The sequence below is a fragment of the Leptosomus discolor genome, chromosome 13 (genome assembly GCF_034619465.1).
Source record: "Leptosomus discolor isolate bLepDis1 chromosome 13, bLepDis1.hap2, whole genome shotgun sequence".
Taxonomy (NCBI): Eukaryota; Metazoa; Chordata; class Aves; order Leptosomiformes; family Leptosomidae; genus Leptosomus; species Leptosomus discolor.
The window spans coordinates 6,997,372-7,014,387 of NC_141403.1; the positions used below are offsets into that span (position 1 = coordinate 6,997,372).

At 42.3% G+C, this 17,016-nt stretch overlaps 1 protein-coding gene across 1 annotated transcript in view; it reads right to left on the reverse strand.

Moving 5' to 3' along the window:
• The window catches only part of ATP6V1H (ATPase H+ transporting V1 subunit H), a 42,969-nt gene extending 25,953 nt beyond the window's left edge, over positions 1-17,016 (reverse strand). Inside the window, exons 1-7 of the mRNA XM_086472758.1 lie at positions 16,980-17,016; positions 15,404-15,530; positions 8,382-8,484; positions 6,826-6,915; positions 2,752-2,865; positions 1,294-1,398; positions 92-145 (exon numbers count right to left, since the gene is read on the reverse strand). Of these exons, the coding sequence (XP_086328884.1) occupies positions 92-145; positions 1,294-1,398; positions 2,752-2,865; positions 6,826-6,915; positions 8,382-8,484; positions 15,404-15,507 (570 nt within the window). The 5' untranslated portion in view covers positions 15,508-15,530; positions 16,980-17,016. The remainder of the gene's footprint in view (positions 1-91; positions 146-1,293; positions 1,399-2,751; positions 2,866-6,825; positions 6,916-8,381; positions 8,485-15,403; positions 15,531-16,979) is intronic.

Here is a 17,016-nt window from a genome sequence, read left to right on the forward strand (position 1 = left end):
ACTGACACCAGAACGGTTCTGCACCTTAATCCGAGGAGCAGACACCACCTGCCCAAAATAGCAAATTAACAGATCTCAAAGACATACTCACATCACTTGTGGAGACTGCTCCTGCTTCCACAGAACCCCCCGTACCACGTAGTTTCTAGCAAAAACATAAAAGTTTAAAATCAGAGCTGTCCTTCACCCTTACAGAACCGTTGTTACCAAGCTTCTTTCAATTCTCCAGTCTCTCTAGTCATAAAAAGAAAAGATTAGGAATCCATTAGATACTTTTCCTGCTCAATATATTATGATCGTATATTTATTTCACGCACACACACCACCATGTCTAGAAGAATATGCTTGCAGCTGATCCTGGTATATCAAGATTTAGGGTGCTGGGTTTGGGGTGGGGTTTTTTTGGGGGTTTTAAGTAATTAATTTATTTAAGTGTGGATTTACTCAAGACTTTTATCCATCTTTGTATTAGAATTTGAAAATTGTTCTCTTGACTCTTTCTGAAGAAAATTCCAAGTTTAAAATTCTTCTTCCAGAGAAAAAAAAAATAAACCTCCTTTTTAATAAGCACAGTTTGGAAAACTATGAAAAATATACTGTTACGAAACCTACTGAATGCTTCTCTGCTCTCCAGAATCCACTTCTGCTACAACACCACCTTAAAGAATGACAAATCACTGGGGTTTGATAAGGATTGAAGGGAAAATCTCCAAAAATGAATGCAAAGGAGAATGATTTACCTTTGAAGGACAATCAAGCAGTAAGTATTTCATACTGAGCTAATGACATAAAATTACTGTCCAAATAAGTCAGGATTTATTTAGTTTCAAGAAAGAGGACTAAAAATAAAAGTTTTGTACCACAGTAAACTTGAAAAAAGTTTTGATATTCACATCCTGCTGCCATGTGATTTTTCTTCCCAGCAAAAAGCTCTGAGAAACAAAACAATACAGGGAGACACAAAAACCCTCATCACATGATTTCTCAGCATCCAGAAGAAAAACTGATGTTAACCAACAGAAAAGGCAAATGTCTTATCTTTTATTTTTAATTTACATTTCAAGGACTAAATTGGAAATTATATTTTCAATATAAAATTATATTATTTTAATAATATTAAGGTAAAAACTATGTGTTTGAACAAAGAATATTTAGCTTTAAAAATGACAAAGTAAAATTTCATTTTAAAAAAAGAAAATCAACAATATACCTCTTGTTTGTGCATCTATATAATCGTATTTCTGAAAAAAGCTTTCAAAGCACTGTAAGGTTTCAATAGAAGCAGCTTTTTACCTGTGAACTGAGCTGAGTTTTAATCCAGTTGAAATAGTAGTTCAAGTCACTGCCTTCCATAAGTTCCCTCCCCCAAGCAGCCAGTTTGGCAATAATTCTTGCTGCCTGAAAAAGAAGGCAATAAACAGATTTTTTTCAAACGTAGCAATTCCAGGATTCAGTGAGAAGCTCTATAAGCTCTGGAGACCAAGTTTAGGTAAAAGCTGGCCCCTTACAGAAATCTAACCATTTTCTCTGTAGGGGACTCTTGACACCTAGTAATTTCATTTCCTCAGCCTTCTGCTGCTACTACTTCCTAGTAACTGGTGTATTTTCACCATGTTGTCAAATACCTGTAGCTAATGAAGTTCACAAGGCACCAACGAAGAACTCAGAAGGGGTGGAGGGGAGCTATAACGGGCTACTGCTGTAGGACAGTCAGAAATCCATCAACAGCAAGACACTCAAGACATGAGCCACTGACTTGACTCTGCCATACAACACCAGCAGCAACATATGCAGGGAAGAACGATTCATAGCCGTGCAGCTTTCTCCCTCTTCATGCCATCATACAAGTTTTACTGGTGGAAATGATGGTCTCCATTAGGAATTTACAGTCATACAACTGTATTTTTCCCCGCAAGTAAAAAACCCTTCTGAGATGAAACGGCCAGTTCTCACCACAGATGATGGAAGAATAGTAAGAATTCCACAAAAGCTACTCCATATACACCAGCAGCACCCAGTGCCTCAAAGCACAGCAAATACCGTACAAAGCACATGGTTGTACTGGGTTCGGCTGGGATGGACTTAATTTTCTTCATAGCAGCCCATATGACACTGTGGTTTAGACTGGTGACCAGAACAGTGCTGACAACATCCCAGTGTTTTAGCCGAGCAGTGCTTGCACAACAGCAAGGACTTCTCTGCTTCTCACTCTACACTTCCAGTGAGTAGGCTGGGGGCCGGGGGGGGTGTGGGGTGTGGGGTGTGCAAAGAGGCTGATAGAGGGCACTGCTTCTTTCTTCCCCAGTATGCTTACAAACCATTTTAAGCAGATTTCAAGTGGCATTGTAGTAATTTGAGCTCACGAGAGATTGAAGTTCATCAAGGTAAAGATACTTCCCTTTCACAGGATGAGAATTTAAATTCTAATATTTATACAGCACGAAGAGCATTGACTGGCAGTTGTGACAAAAGTTTTTTCTAACTATGTCTTACTGTGCTTAATTAATTCTAAAATCCTTGCTTCTCTGAGCCTTCAAAACCTGCTCTAATCTCACAGAAAAAACAGTGTCAATAAACAATGTAACATTTCTTTCTAAAATGTGGTCAAGTGAAGCTTGCACTAGGAATGACTCATCTGCACTGCAAGAAGAAAAAAAAAAACTTTTCAGTCCAGGCAGTTTAGCTTCATACTCCAGAATCTCCTAAAGAAAAACAAAACCATCTTCAGGGACAGGTTCATTTAAAACTTACCATATGCACAGTGAAAAGATCTTGTCGATTCAACATTGGCAGAAAATACGACCATGCAGTGTTTTTACCACGTTTTGCATAATCAAAGAAGATACAGACACGCTGATGATTTTCCTGTAAAAATTAGGAGAGAGGAAAAGACGACAGACTTGTAAAAGCATTCAACATAAAGCAGTTGTTTGCTTCTCGTTATGTTGGCACACGTTATCAGAGTGTATCCTGGCTTGTAATAGCCCAAGGAAATTTTTCAGTTTGGCAGTTACTTGTGAATACAGTTCATTTCAGCACTCCAACATTAAGGTCAGAGATTTGGGGCAGGGGGAAACAAACTTTGAAACCCTAGATCTATCTCAGTACTCCAAGACCTGCTTGAGTAAAAATGGATGACAGAAATGAGACACAAGCTCAATACTGTCATTTTCCAGAGGAACACTACTCTTCAGCCAATCAATTATGCTTGAACAAAGTCCACACAGTTTTCCACGTATTGCTACTTCCACACAAAAGCCTGTTGTTCAACTTGTCTGCGTGTGCTGCAAGTGAAACTTTGGAGACATGAGCTAGTCCTGCCTCTCCATTCCTCTCAATGGGAAGCAAGCTCTTCTCTCCCAGACGAGGCTGCAGCCGATTGAGCTGCTATCTCGGGCAACCTGCAGACCTAGCAGAGGACAGAGCCACCAGAAGTTTCTTCTCCAGGGCTTCTAGGCTGAACCACAAGAGACCACAAGTACCTGAACCTGGGCACTGTGCACAGTTTCTTCAAGCATTTCACCCAATAACCACTGCGAAAAGCAGCTGTTATGGTTCTCCTTAAAGCAGACCAGAGAAGAGGCCAAGCAAACTTGAAGGAGAAATTGGAGCTCTGTTATTTCCCTACAGCCTAGAACACAGACAGTCTTCCAGAAAATCAAACACCTGTTTTCTTGCTTTTCCTCAGCATTCCCACACATTTTCTAACCCGGTGGATAGTAAGCTTTCATTCTAAAGAGGTGTCTCCCCGCTGAAGTCAGGCTCCTACAACCAAGTATACAACTCCTACCAAGGAAGGCAAAACTCGTTGAAACACTAAGTGGAAACTCGCATGAGAACAGGATCTCAGCCTCCACTACCCAATGAACCAAATTTTCAACCTCCCCTAGCTGAAGGGCCTTCCTCCATCAGTTCAGCACCCTGTTATTAACTGTATGGACTGAGAACCAGCTAGGCAAGCCTGCTTGTTGGAACACGTTCCCTTAACCATAAGGTGACCTGAACGTGCCCATGACCCAAACACTGGTATCTTACTAAGCATCGGAGTTGCGACCAACCATTCAGTGAAAGTATCAAAGTTACTGCACCACATGGGCTGCAAACTGCTGTCCTGACCACTGACTGGGGAAGGGCAGGCCTCACCAGCTATCTGACAGTCACAACCCTTACAGTGATTAATACTCTATACTGCATGTGTCAAAAAGCACTCAAAAACCCTCTCAACATTTGTTATTCAAATTAAGAAATGAAAAAAAAAGTAAGATCTCAGGAACACAGTCCCTTGGTGGAGAGCCTCCACTCTGTGAGGGCTAGTTTGATGAAAAACGGCAGTTCGATCAAATAAATCGCTGTTAGCATCTATGCTTGAGCTACACAGAGTCTAGCTAAAAAGATCAAAAATAATTAGATCAATGAGTTCAGTTAACAACATAACTAAAGAGGAGACTGACAGGTCTGGGAGCAGAAAAGCTGAAATCACTTCAACATGCTGTCAATCAGAAGACTAGTCTGGTTTGCTGTTAAGGTGCAGGGTAAAGGAGGGAGGGAGGGAGGGGAGAACTGCCTACAGCCCCAAAACATGTAGTGCTGCACCTTCTTAGGCAGCTACTGACAACAGCAACAAAAAGGAAATCCTGAAACTCTCACATCAACAGTTGAATAATTCAGCATCTGTCATTTCCAAAGCAGCATAACGAAGCTTACTTGGGCGGTACTGCTACCTGCACCAACTGCAGTGCAGGTTCTTAAAGATTCCCTAAGTAACAGACTGTGCAGTGTGACAAGGTCACTAATCCACAGAAATTGTTCCAAGTATTTATCATATGAATAGAATTAGAAATGTTTCCTCAGGGACTCCCTTACGCTAACACTCTCCACCTTCAGAAATATGCAGCATGGCAAAACTCTTATAAGGCAATCACCCCACTAATTTCACTCCTGCCAGTCTCCAAAAGAAACCTTTCTTCAAACAACGATCAAATCCGTAGGTAGAATTGCTGGAACAATCCTAGACACCCAGGCAGGCTTTTGGTGCGCTTAAAAGACAGTTGATATGATTTTTACAACCTCACAGGAAAAGCATAGAAGAACCAGACAGTCATTATCACCACAGAAAAAAGCCAGATACTGTTACCTATGACAGTTTCTAGAAGTTTCAGCTATCAAAAGTAGCTTTCAAATATTATTTGTTCTGTCTCATGAAACTGCAGCGAACATCCTTGGTCAAAGTAACTTTACTGAAAGAGTAACACGAGTGAAAGAGTAACAAGAATAACAGTGGCACCACGACAGGCCATGACCTTGAACAGTTTCTCACTTAAAATCTTTCCATGTACTGAATTAAGACCAGTCGGGCAAAGACAGGAGACTTCATATCCACTACTGTGGATTCTTCTGTCCATGCAGTCTGCAGAGACCCTGCCCTACGCTCAGTCACAGAGCCAACAGCCAACATGCTGCTTTCTGACAAGGATCTTACACCATGAAAACGCACATCAGGGGTCCCTAAGGCGCCACCACCACTATTATTCTAGCGGTCAGGGCACTCACTCAGGGCACTAACATGCAGACAGGCACCTGAAAGAACACCATAAGCCCCATGTGATACGTACTGTGGAGAGGGTCGTGCTTTTCAACTGTTGACAATACTGAATACTCAATGCTGGAATTAACACTCAAGTGACTCACCTCCTAGGCAATGCCCTAAACTATTAAGTTATCACTACACACATTTCACTGTAACCTTGTATTAAATATCACATAAAACAGAAGAAGATAAACTGTTGAACAGATATTCTACATGAATACCAGGAGAAAACCTCGCACAACTCAATGCATCTTGTTTCATCACCACTCCAACCACTTTCTCTTAGTCTACTAGAGAGCAAAGAAATGCAAAAGCTGGATTATCCGATTGAGTAAATCCTCCTCTTCACTCGTCCCAGTCAGCACAGGGGTCCTAGTGCCAAATTTAATAGACTACTTACAAGTCACTGTATCCCATAGCTACAAAAAGCGACATATTTCACTGAATCAGAAGTTCCTGTTTTATAATTAAATCATGCCGAATTTCAGAACATGTTGTCCTAAACAGTCTAACATGTTGGAAATCTGAAGCTGCAGAAACTACACTCTTGCTGAGAGTGGCCAAATTAACACCTTTGTAGGAAAAGCTTCAACAGCTTCAAGTTAGATGTCGTATCTTATCTAGGCAATAGGAAAGGGCTGAGGTCACAAGTCATCACTTAAGATCAAAGTTTTTCATCAAACATGGTACGTTTTATTTCATAGAATCACAGAATGGTTTGGGCTGGAAGAGACCTTAAAGCTCACCCAGTGCCACCCCCTGCCATGGGCAGGGACACCTCCCACCAGACCAGGTTGCTCCCAGCCCCATCCAGCCTGGCCTTGAGCACTGCCAGGGAGGGGGCAGCCACAGCTGCTCTGGGCAGCCTGTGCCAGGGCCTCACCGCCCTCACAGGGAAGAATTTCTGCCTCAGATCTCATCTCAATCTCCCCTCTTGCAGTTTGAAACCGTTACCTCTCATCCCATCACTACACCCCCTGATAAAGCCTTCCCCACCTTTCCTGTAGCCCCCTTCTAAGTACGGGAAGGCGGCTACAAGACCAGAATATGAACACATATATAAACACACAAGACTAAGTTACTCATACAACTTTAGGTCTTGCATTTAATTTCTGAAGCCCAGATCTGAAAATTTAAAATAGTATTTTTAATACAGTATGACAAACACCTGAAGAGACCTGAGGAAACATTCAGGCACGCATTTAAAAACTTTAAAATAAGGCAGGTTATCGACCTACTTGCAGCATATCATCAACCATAGTCAGAATGTACTGAACCGTCTGTTCCTTGGAGATATGAGTCATCAAGTTTATAAATGTTTTAGCACACTAGAAAAATAAGAGAAACATTAAAATTAATATTAGCAATTGTCTTCATTCCTTTTGATAGTATTAAACAGGACCTCATTAATTCACAGTTAAGTCTTACATAAGCGTTAAGCATCCCAACAGCTTATTCAACTGCAAGAAGAGATGAATACATTTGACATTATATTACAAAGAAAATTTTCTGTCACATTGATCGTTACCCTTTACAAACTGTTTTGTGGCTTTCAAATGCAATAACAAGTACATGCTAGTGAAAGTCAGAAGGTGCTTTCTTGAAAGGCTGATTAGAAAAATCTCCATCAGTGTCTTTTTTCTGGCAGGGAGGAGAAGAACCAAGTAAACTGACACAACAGCAACAAACTCAGATGTGGGATAAGTTGCAGCAACGTGAATGGGAAGGAGGGAAGACAGGTCACTCTCACCTGTTCACTTCCTGTACCTTACAGACAAATCTTTGTTCATATTTGAGCCGTTTTCTGCCTCCTGAACAATTCCAGCAACAGACATAATAGGCTAAAAACAGTCACAACACTACTTTTTTACACTTCCTCCTTCCCCTTCACTATATTCAACCAAAACTGAAAGAAAAATGGAACTCTGAACTGCTACCAAACAAACCGTAATTATATAGTGGCATGTAATGTTCACCATATATGCTTTTGCCACTATGCAAATTGTGGTCCGTTACACAGCAGTCACACAATAAATTTGGAGGGGCGGGAGAAGAAAAATAGAACACCATAGAACAGCCTAAAACTAAAAGTAGAAAAAAGTGCTGGAAAGTTTTGGGTCTTGAGTGCATCTCCTACTCTTCACCTTCTCCCCTGCCTCCCACAATCCCCTTGATGTCTGACATTGTCTGCTACAACCTCAGGCTTTGAGGCGGAGATTTTACTGCTTCAAATATCATTAAAGTGTCTCTGGGCATCCTGCCTGGACTCCATAAGCCAAATGGCATTGCTCACCTATCAATCTCATACCAGCTCTGTCCAACGCAGATGTCTCACATCTTACTGTGCCTAAAATGACACCACACACCTGTGCTTAACTGAATCCACCCTGGCAGTCAATGGGCTCTGCCGCTGGAACCACACCACAACTGTTCAGCTGGCTAAGCAGAAATCTCGCTGGTAGTAGCTCTCATCAATAAATTATAAGGAAAAAAGCTCAAACAAAAATGTGACTCAAGTACAAGTGTGCATGATTAAGTAAACTGGGATGAGGAAAGGTGAGCTAGCTTGTCCCACAACAGAGTCAGATGACATTTAATAATTACTTAGCAGGTTTTTAAAAGAATGCCCAACCTATATCTAGGGGGAAAAAAAAAGATAATCATAATAGCAAGTTTTATAGCTCTTCCATAACATCTTAACTGTATACAAGCAACAATAAAATAAGAGTTGGTACAAAAATTTCTTTCAATCCTCCTCCCCAAAAGATAGATTATTAAAACAAAGGTACATTACTTGATTGCCTTCTGTTTGCAACAACTCCTGTTTTTCTTCTGGATTTCTTTTCTGTTCAAATCTTTGAATAAATTCACAGTCTTCACCTGAAATCATCTGCCCTCTGAAAAGCAAAATATGAAACTGTAAGTAACATGAACAATAAGTCATTTCAAACTGTACTGGGTTTATGTAGCAAGGTTTTGGTAGCAGGGGGGCTATGACAAGACACCAGAAGCTGCCCCCATGTCAGGGAGAGCCAGTTCCAGGACGGACCCACCGCTGGCCAAAGCTGAGCCTCTCAGCCACGACGGTAGCAGCTCTGTGAAGGAGTGAAAACTGCTGCACAGCAGCAGCCAGGAGAGAGGAATGAGAATATGTGAGAGAAAAAACTCTTTGGACACCAAGGTCCGTGAAGAAGGAGGGGGAGGAGGTGCTCCAGGCACCAGAGCAGAGATTCCCCCGCAGCCCGTGGTGAAGACCACAGTGAGGCCGGCTGTCCCCCTGCAGCCCATGGAGGACCCCATGCCAAAGAAGGCAGATATGCCCTAAAGGAAGCTGCAGCCCATGGAAACCCCACACTGGCTCCTGGCAGGAGCTGTGGCCTTGTGGAGAGGAGCCCAAGCTGGAGCAGGTTTTCTTGCAGGACCTGTGACCCCGCAGGAGACAAATGCTGGAGCAGCTTAGAGACTTTTAAGGAGTACAGAGAACTTGGTTTCTAATGTATTTTTAGCATTCGCTAATTATAACATTTCAGTTTTTTCTTGGTATTTCAGCTTCCCTGACATGCATGCAAGCTCATCCAAACACATAGCAAGGGGGCCTGATACACTAAACTGCTGAGGATACCTACAAGCTAACAGACCTCTACTCGACCTTCTCTTTAACTTAATGTTCAAGGGGTTACTGCCATCACCAGCACCATTTCACAAAGCTGTTGACTCAGCTGAAGAGCTGGCAGAATATTATTGATTTTTTGTTATAAGACAAAACTTACCATCACAACAAATAACAAACTTGTCAAAACATTACAGCCAGGTGCTCTTCGGGTAAGAAAACTAATTTTAAATCAAGCAGTCCTGAAAACATCCCAAACTTTAATAGGTGACTAGTTTTACTAGTTAACACCAGGAGTGCTTCGAGAAAGAAAACTATGCACATCATCAACACAAAAGCCACAGGAGATGAACGTATTAGACATTGCTCCATTTCAGCTATTTCCAAGACTCATCTCCTTGTACGTTTCCACTGAGTCAAATGCCTCTTCCACGTCACTACGTGGCACGGATTCTTTTAATCCACCTTTTCCACGTTCTGGGTCTGTTTCCAGATGTTCCATGACCAGAAGTTCCATTAAAATCCTTGTAAACTTACAGGAAATGTTCGGGAGAGTTTTGGGTTGTGTTTCTTTTGGGGGGGAGGAGGAGTGTTGGTTTGTTTTTTAACTGGCCCACCTGCATTCTTGAAACACAGAAACATAAATAAGACCTACAGAGTGTTCTTACTTTCCCTCTCTCTTAAATGGTTATGTCTGGAGTCTGGCCTCATCATAGAGCCATCTTCTCCCTATTGACTTTTTGAGCAAAGAACATAAGTAGTCCAGTACCACGTGCACTATTCCTGTATTCTAGCTGCTTTGTAAGAAATAGCCTCATATGCATCGAGGAAAGGCAATTAAAACTTATTAGATGGAAGATGCACAAAGCCAGTAGTAGTTCTTGACCAGTTTCTACTAAATTTAACTAATTATAGATGAAAAATATATTAGCTGATGATGACCAAGCTGCTACCACATGCCTTTTAGATTGATTTGTGTTCTTTCTTGCCCATTAAGGATGGATTTGAGTAGTTATTGAAAGATAAGGACCATTCATCTGCCACAAATACTGGACTTAACGACCCACAACTAGAAGCTTCTCATGTTTCAATCAATGCTGGCCAAGCAGGGGCTCCTGGATGATACCGGTATAAAAGTAACCAGATGAGGTGCTTGTTTATAAGAATACTGCCATTTAGGAAGCACTTCAAAGACAACATAAAGTGAACCCTCAGTTTTCAGCTTTAACACGCAAAAAAGCCTCAGCCCAGGAAGAGAGATGCTTCTTTATAGCCAGGCTATTAGAAGAGGTCTACCAACTGCCCAGGAAAAAAGCTTTCAAGCTTTTGCTTTCATCCTACATTAGACCACCAAAAAAAAAAAAAAAAAAAAAGGAAAAAAAGGAAAAAAAAAAAGGCGTGGGGACTGATGTTACCTTGAGAGGAAAGGACGTTAGGGTTTACTCTTCATTGCTTTGTAAGTGCCATTCAAAAAGACGCTTTCCAACCAACAATAAACAGTACAAGGGATCTGACAGCTTTGTAAGCAAGTTGTTAATATTTTATGAGGGATCTCATACATCTGATTAATAGTTTTAGTGATTTCAAATGCATCCATTTCCATTCGTCTCATTTTATGATTATGGAGCAAACCTTAGCAAATAGTGCAAAAAACCTCACAAAAAAACGCAGAGCAGCCTCAGACAGCTGGTGCCAGCTACCACGATGCTATTACCACATTTTTTTTCATCCCATCTTCAAAGAGACAGGAATTTCCCAACACCTTTAAGCAAACAATGCAAATAACCAAAGCTTCCCCCCCACCTCTCTTCCTAACAGCCATTTCATATTTTCCAGGATGTGTCTACACAGACTTCTGTCAACAGATAAAAGTCACTGACGGAGCTTCAGCTGTCTGGGAATATCAGGTTTAGATCAGGAGTCCTGTAACCACATTTTGAAGCTCTGTGCTCAAGATAGTAAGGCCTGCCTTCGAGAGCACTAGCTACAGGAGAGTAAACTGAAGCGGTTTAAGATTTACAAAGCATGAATTTGTAAGACCACCATTTTTAAAACCTCTTGGTCTCTCAAGATGATTCAGAAACTTGTGATTCTGCCTTCTTATTATGCATTTCCCCCCCCATAGCTCTTGTTCCTTTTTTTGTTTGAATGATTAAGCAAAAGCCATTCCAGAGGTTAGGGGGGGTTTTTTGTTTGTTTTTTAATTCTAGAGGGAGGGGGGTGGTTGTTTTTTATGTTTAAAAAATTGACTACATCTGTAGCAAACATGAAGCTCCTATGAAACCATCAGGTCAAGGCATAATTTCTTTTATCTGGGTATCTACAGTACTTTGCATGTACTCAAAGGACATTCATGTTATCCAATTGCTCAACAGTTTTAACATTACAAAATTAAAACAATAAAACAGGCTGAATGTACGCTAAAAGACTGGACCAAATTTAAAAAAAAATAATAAAAAAAAAAACCAACGCAAAAAGACACACTGTAAGTTGGGAAACTCCCACCTTTCTTCTAAGACAAATTTGGCTTTTAAAGTCCAAGATTCCCACACTCCCAGGAAAATAAAATAGATATTTTAACATGAGAATTCACAAACATGTATGTAGAGTACTTGAAGACACATGAGAAGCTAAGTACAAATTAGCCACCAGGTATCTCACCTGAGTAATTATGAAGTATTGTCAAATGCTGTATACCTAGAAAGCCTTCAGTGCAGTAAGATGCAAGTTAAACTCTGAAACAAGTTCACTTTTCCACAGAACTCATTTACCACCCTTAGAAAGCAAAACCAAACTTCCTTCAATCAAGCCAACACGCCCTCCAAAGGCATGCTGACACCCCGAGGCAAATGCTCACCACACAGTACACAACAGCTCCCCACCGCATTTTCAACTAGCAGAGGGCATCAGCACCTCTAAACTGCTACAAGTCTCAAGACCCAAACGCAGGAAAACCTGTACAGAACTCATGGCCTCAACTACGTTTAGTTTTCTGGTAGACCTACACACCACCTTCTGCTGTTCCAAGTTTTGCTGCTTTCTTCTCCCTCAGAGACGCTAGCTGGAATTCAACACAAAGAAAGTGTAAATTTTAGCACCAAAAAAAACCCCAACAACTTTTTCCACAGACAAATTTTGAAGCGAGCAGTGAAGACAGTGGCAAACCAGTCATATGTACAGCTGTCATACCTAAATACTTCACTTTCGTGCCCACACTATACACAGAAAACATCAGAAGTCAGCGCAGCTTGACATTTAGTTTATAGCTATAACCTTCAGAGATGGAATAAACAATATGCCAGTTAATCTTTAGCTTGAACTGACTCTACAAGAGGAGTCAGGCTACTAGACTCTTCATAAGCCATTTTACTTTTGCACTGAAGAACAGAGCAAGCAGAAAAGAACTTCAGGACGCCTTCCCGCATGCCCCAGACTCTAACGCAATGCTGTTGTGACTGATGCAATCTTTCAAGCGTCTTTATACACATACAACTGACACAACCAGCTGTAAACAAAGAAAAACAACAAAAAACAAACTTCAGAATTTCTGGTGAAGTTCTTTGACTCCAATTACATAAATACTATCTACAGTTGAAGGAACTCAAATTAGTCTTGCCTGAGTTGAAGTGTTAACTTAGGGAGAACAAGCATAAAAATCTTTCCTCTAATGTAAAAACACCTGAAGACTTGAAGTACACCTCCACGTATCTATATGCAACCTTACCACACTAAAGGCACAGACAGTCAGAGCAGGAGCTCAAAGGAAGGCGAGAGAAGTGTCCTTCAAAACCACCAGTACCCCATCTTCCTTCTGCTCTACAGACCAGAACAAACCACTCTGATCTGCCTCTAACTGGTGCATCAGCAGCAAGCAGTTTCCACTCGTTAACGTGCTTCGTTCCAGGAATTAGTCAATACAGCTGTACTAACTGACTTTTCCACAAATCTCGTAGAGCACCAGTCCCAAAGACACCATCACATCCAAACCTGCCCATTTGTAAACAGCACATGTCCAAAACGAGGTATAATTTTATTTCCTTTTTATTACCACCAAAAGTTCTGCTGATGTTTTCCAATAACTAATGATAAGGAAACTCCACAGCCAAGGAACTACAGTTACCTTCACGACGCTCAATAATCCCTCTGGCACCACTTAAGTTCCTCCTTGAGGCCACCTTAGCCAGACAGCCAGGCCGTTATCAGTAACTACAAAACACAAAGATCACATTTATTTCAGAGCAATGATAAACAGGACACATCGTCACTGACATACAGAGGGCACCAAGCACCGAACAGTCTCACAACAGGATCACAAACACTAGCCAGATGCACTACAGTAGCCTCCAAAGCCTGGCTAACCCATCAAAGAGAGAAAATAAGCAGTACATTCTTCTTTCATAGATTCCAGAATAAAACAAAGCCAAATTCTACATCTAGACTCTGAAAAAGAACCATCATCCCTGCCTCCTGGCCAAAGGAAGTTACACAGAAGTTTGCTGAGAATAAACAAAACTTCCCCATCCTTACTCAACACCAGAGAGAGAACCCCAAGAATGAAGGAAAATTACAAATGGTGGGTCACAGAAAGCACAGTCAAGCAATTACTGCTACATACGTATTCAAAATACAACTCCTTGCCAACCAGAACCATCCCTCATACTAACAAAACCAACAGATGAATCTCACCAGCCCTATAGTCTGAACCACTAGAGAAGCAGTGAAAGAGACCATCTCACATTCACTTACACTGACAGTGAACAACTGTCCTCCCACTTTCACCCCAAATAACTGCAAACCACCTGTTCACTTGCCACTAGGACAGCACGGGAACCAGGACACGCTTCCTGTCAGACGGGTAACAGGGCACAAAAGCCACTTAGGCTGTTTGAAAAGTGCTTGGTAGCTGCCACCAACAAGTTACCGCACCAACCTTCCTCTTCCGCCCGCAAAGCCACTGTAACGTCACACTGTGAGCTGAACCAGGAACCGATCCAGCTGAAAACCAGCCTAGAACAACGGAAGTTTCCTCAGCAGTTCAGTTCCTTAATCCAGATTTACCATGCAGATATGCAATCACAAAGAGAAAAAGTAACACAACTGAATGAACGGAACAAGCACGGCTGAGCCACACGGCACAGGGCAAAGCAGGCAGTCATTAATGAGATTCTACTGAGTGAGCATTTCTCAGCTTGCACATTGTGCAGTTTGGCAACGTTATTTTAATATATAGCATATAGCTGTCACAGAAATCTGAAAAAAAAACCCATTTTTTGGGAAGCGGTATGATATTGATAATCACAAAGCATCAGTTTCTAAGTAAGATTTCTGACATTTGAGCTACAAAGCAATGAACACTGAAGTAATTTGCTATTATACATGGATCCTCAAGAGATAATAGTAACTTACACTTTGCCAATATTCTTCATGAGCACCTGTCACGAGGAATGCAAGAACCTTACATTTCAGTTCAGAGTACAGAGAACTAGTAAAAGTCTGAGGTTTCTCCCCATTCCCTACCTCACACACAAATCTATTTTCCTCAGCTTGTCCCTATATCCTCGTTGGGCAGTATTTCTCTCACTACCCCCAGTGCCAATTATATATATTCCAAAGTAAACTCTGAGCTTATCTGAAATGGCAGCACAGGCCTCCCCAGACTGAAGTACTTGTTTCAGCCTACTCCCCAATCTACTTGCTTCAATTGCTCTCCAGCATTGTTCTTCCTTTAGTTAAGGTACAGCTTATTTTCCTGGACTACCACTCCAGTTTTGCTACTACAACTTATATTCACACAAAGGGCACTTCAGCAAGAGATAACATACTTATATATCTAAGACAACTCTTGCTGTACACTTGTCTTACTTCAGTACTCACCCAGTAAGGCTGAAATTGAGAATGGTGTTTGAATGAGGAGGGGGAAAAAAAGGGGGAGAGTTTTACCACATATCTGTGCATACTTGTATTACTTGTTACTACAGCGTTGAGCTCACAACAGCAGAGTTCCCCTTCTGGTAATAAGTCATAAGAAAATTTTCCCCAACTACTTCCATTTAACGCAGACTTTTTCCAACGACTTGCATGAGACCAAGACAGAATGTTCCTCGCTGTAACCTAACATTCCAGTGCAACCCAAAATCTCAAAAAGTATGACATTTAAGAGGGAAGAGGGGGAAAAAAAGGATAAATTGTGGAACATTTTTACTTACTGGAGATATGACTGCCAGTTTACTTTGTTTGCCCGAACTTCAGCAGCTTTGGCAGCAATGATGTTTGTTGGGACGGCAGCATCTACAGCACCTCGGATATCCATCTTAACTGATAATTAAAATGCACCTAGAAATGCAAGTCAGATTTGACACCTCTTATTAAAGTATTAAAGAGCAGAGTATCTGTCCAATGTTTTAAAGAAAGAAAAAGGAAAATCTGTTTTCAGGTGTCCCATTCCCTGCAACTGTACTCAGTACTTCCTGAGAAATCAAAGTTTTATATGGCATCTAAAATGTGGCTTCCCTGAAACCAACAAATAAGCCATATCTACACACTAAACTGTAACCAGTCACAAGTTTGCTAAAATAAAAGAGATACACCATTAATACATAACTCCCAGTCCTGTAAATTCTTAAGCAACCACAGGGAGTTTTTGAACAAAGACTACTCTTCTGCAATGCCCAAGCAGCCCTACAGATAACAGAAGCCGCCTTCCTTCCAAATCAGGGTTAAAATTCAGTGCATTCCCTCCCCACCCCCACACATTAGGACTGATTTAATTAGGTATTTGTCTAAGAGTACTTAGACATCAGAAACGTGAACTTCAAGGGAAAAAAAAAAAACAAACCACAAGATATATAAATCAACACTCATGTTACATAGCTAACGAGAAAATTCACATCATCACTGTACAGAAAGTAAACTCAAAAATAAATTCAAGCAGATGCTCTTCATCAGGACACACTACCTTCCCAGAGACAGTGACCTTCACCACTTCTTTCTCCTTCCTTTGCTGTTTAATCTCCACCTGACTGTGATGCCAAAACACAAGCCGTGTTTGCAGAGGCTGGAGACCCAGCCGGAGCGGGAATTCCTGACAACCCGAACTGCAGACAGCCTCTCCGCACAGCCTGTTTCTGGACTTTTCTGGCTCCCTTCACAGAAGCAAGAGCAAACTGGCCCGTCCTGCCCCGTCCCTAACAGCACCCCTCGCTCGTGCGACTGAATGAAATCATGAGTCTAACAAAAGCCATAAATAAAAAAAAAAAAAAAAAAGGAACTACCCTGAGCAAGCGGAGCAGCAGAACGTCCTCCCTTTGAAACCACTTCTGTGAGCGGTCGCCCACAAAACCGGCACCATTTGCCTCCAACGACCACTGAACGCCCCCAAGCCCTGCCGTGACCCAGCCGGAGCCGCGTACCCACTCCCGAGCCGCCGAGGCGGGCAGGGCCGGTAACGGGGCTTCGGGAGCACCCAAGCCCTACGGACAGCGGGCAGGGCCGGTAACGGGGCTTCGGGAGCACCCAAGCCCTACGGACACGCCGAAGGAGCCGAGAGACACCGGGGCAGAGGGCAGGGAGACACCAGGCCCTTGTCCAGCCGCTCCCCGCACAGGCTCACAGGCGCTGCCGCCTCCTGAGGGGCCCGGGGAGCCCAACCCCCCCCGGGAAAGCCGCGGTGCCCACCAGAGCCCTCGTGAAAGGCCGTGCGAGGGCACACCAAATCCCCCCCCGGGGACACTCCCCCCGCGCCGGTCCCCGTGACAGGCAGGGCCCGGGGCAGCTCTCACTCACCCCAGGGGCACACCGGCGGGCGAGGGCCGTGGGAGGG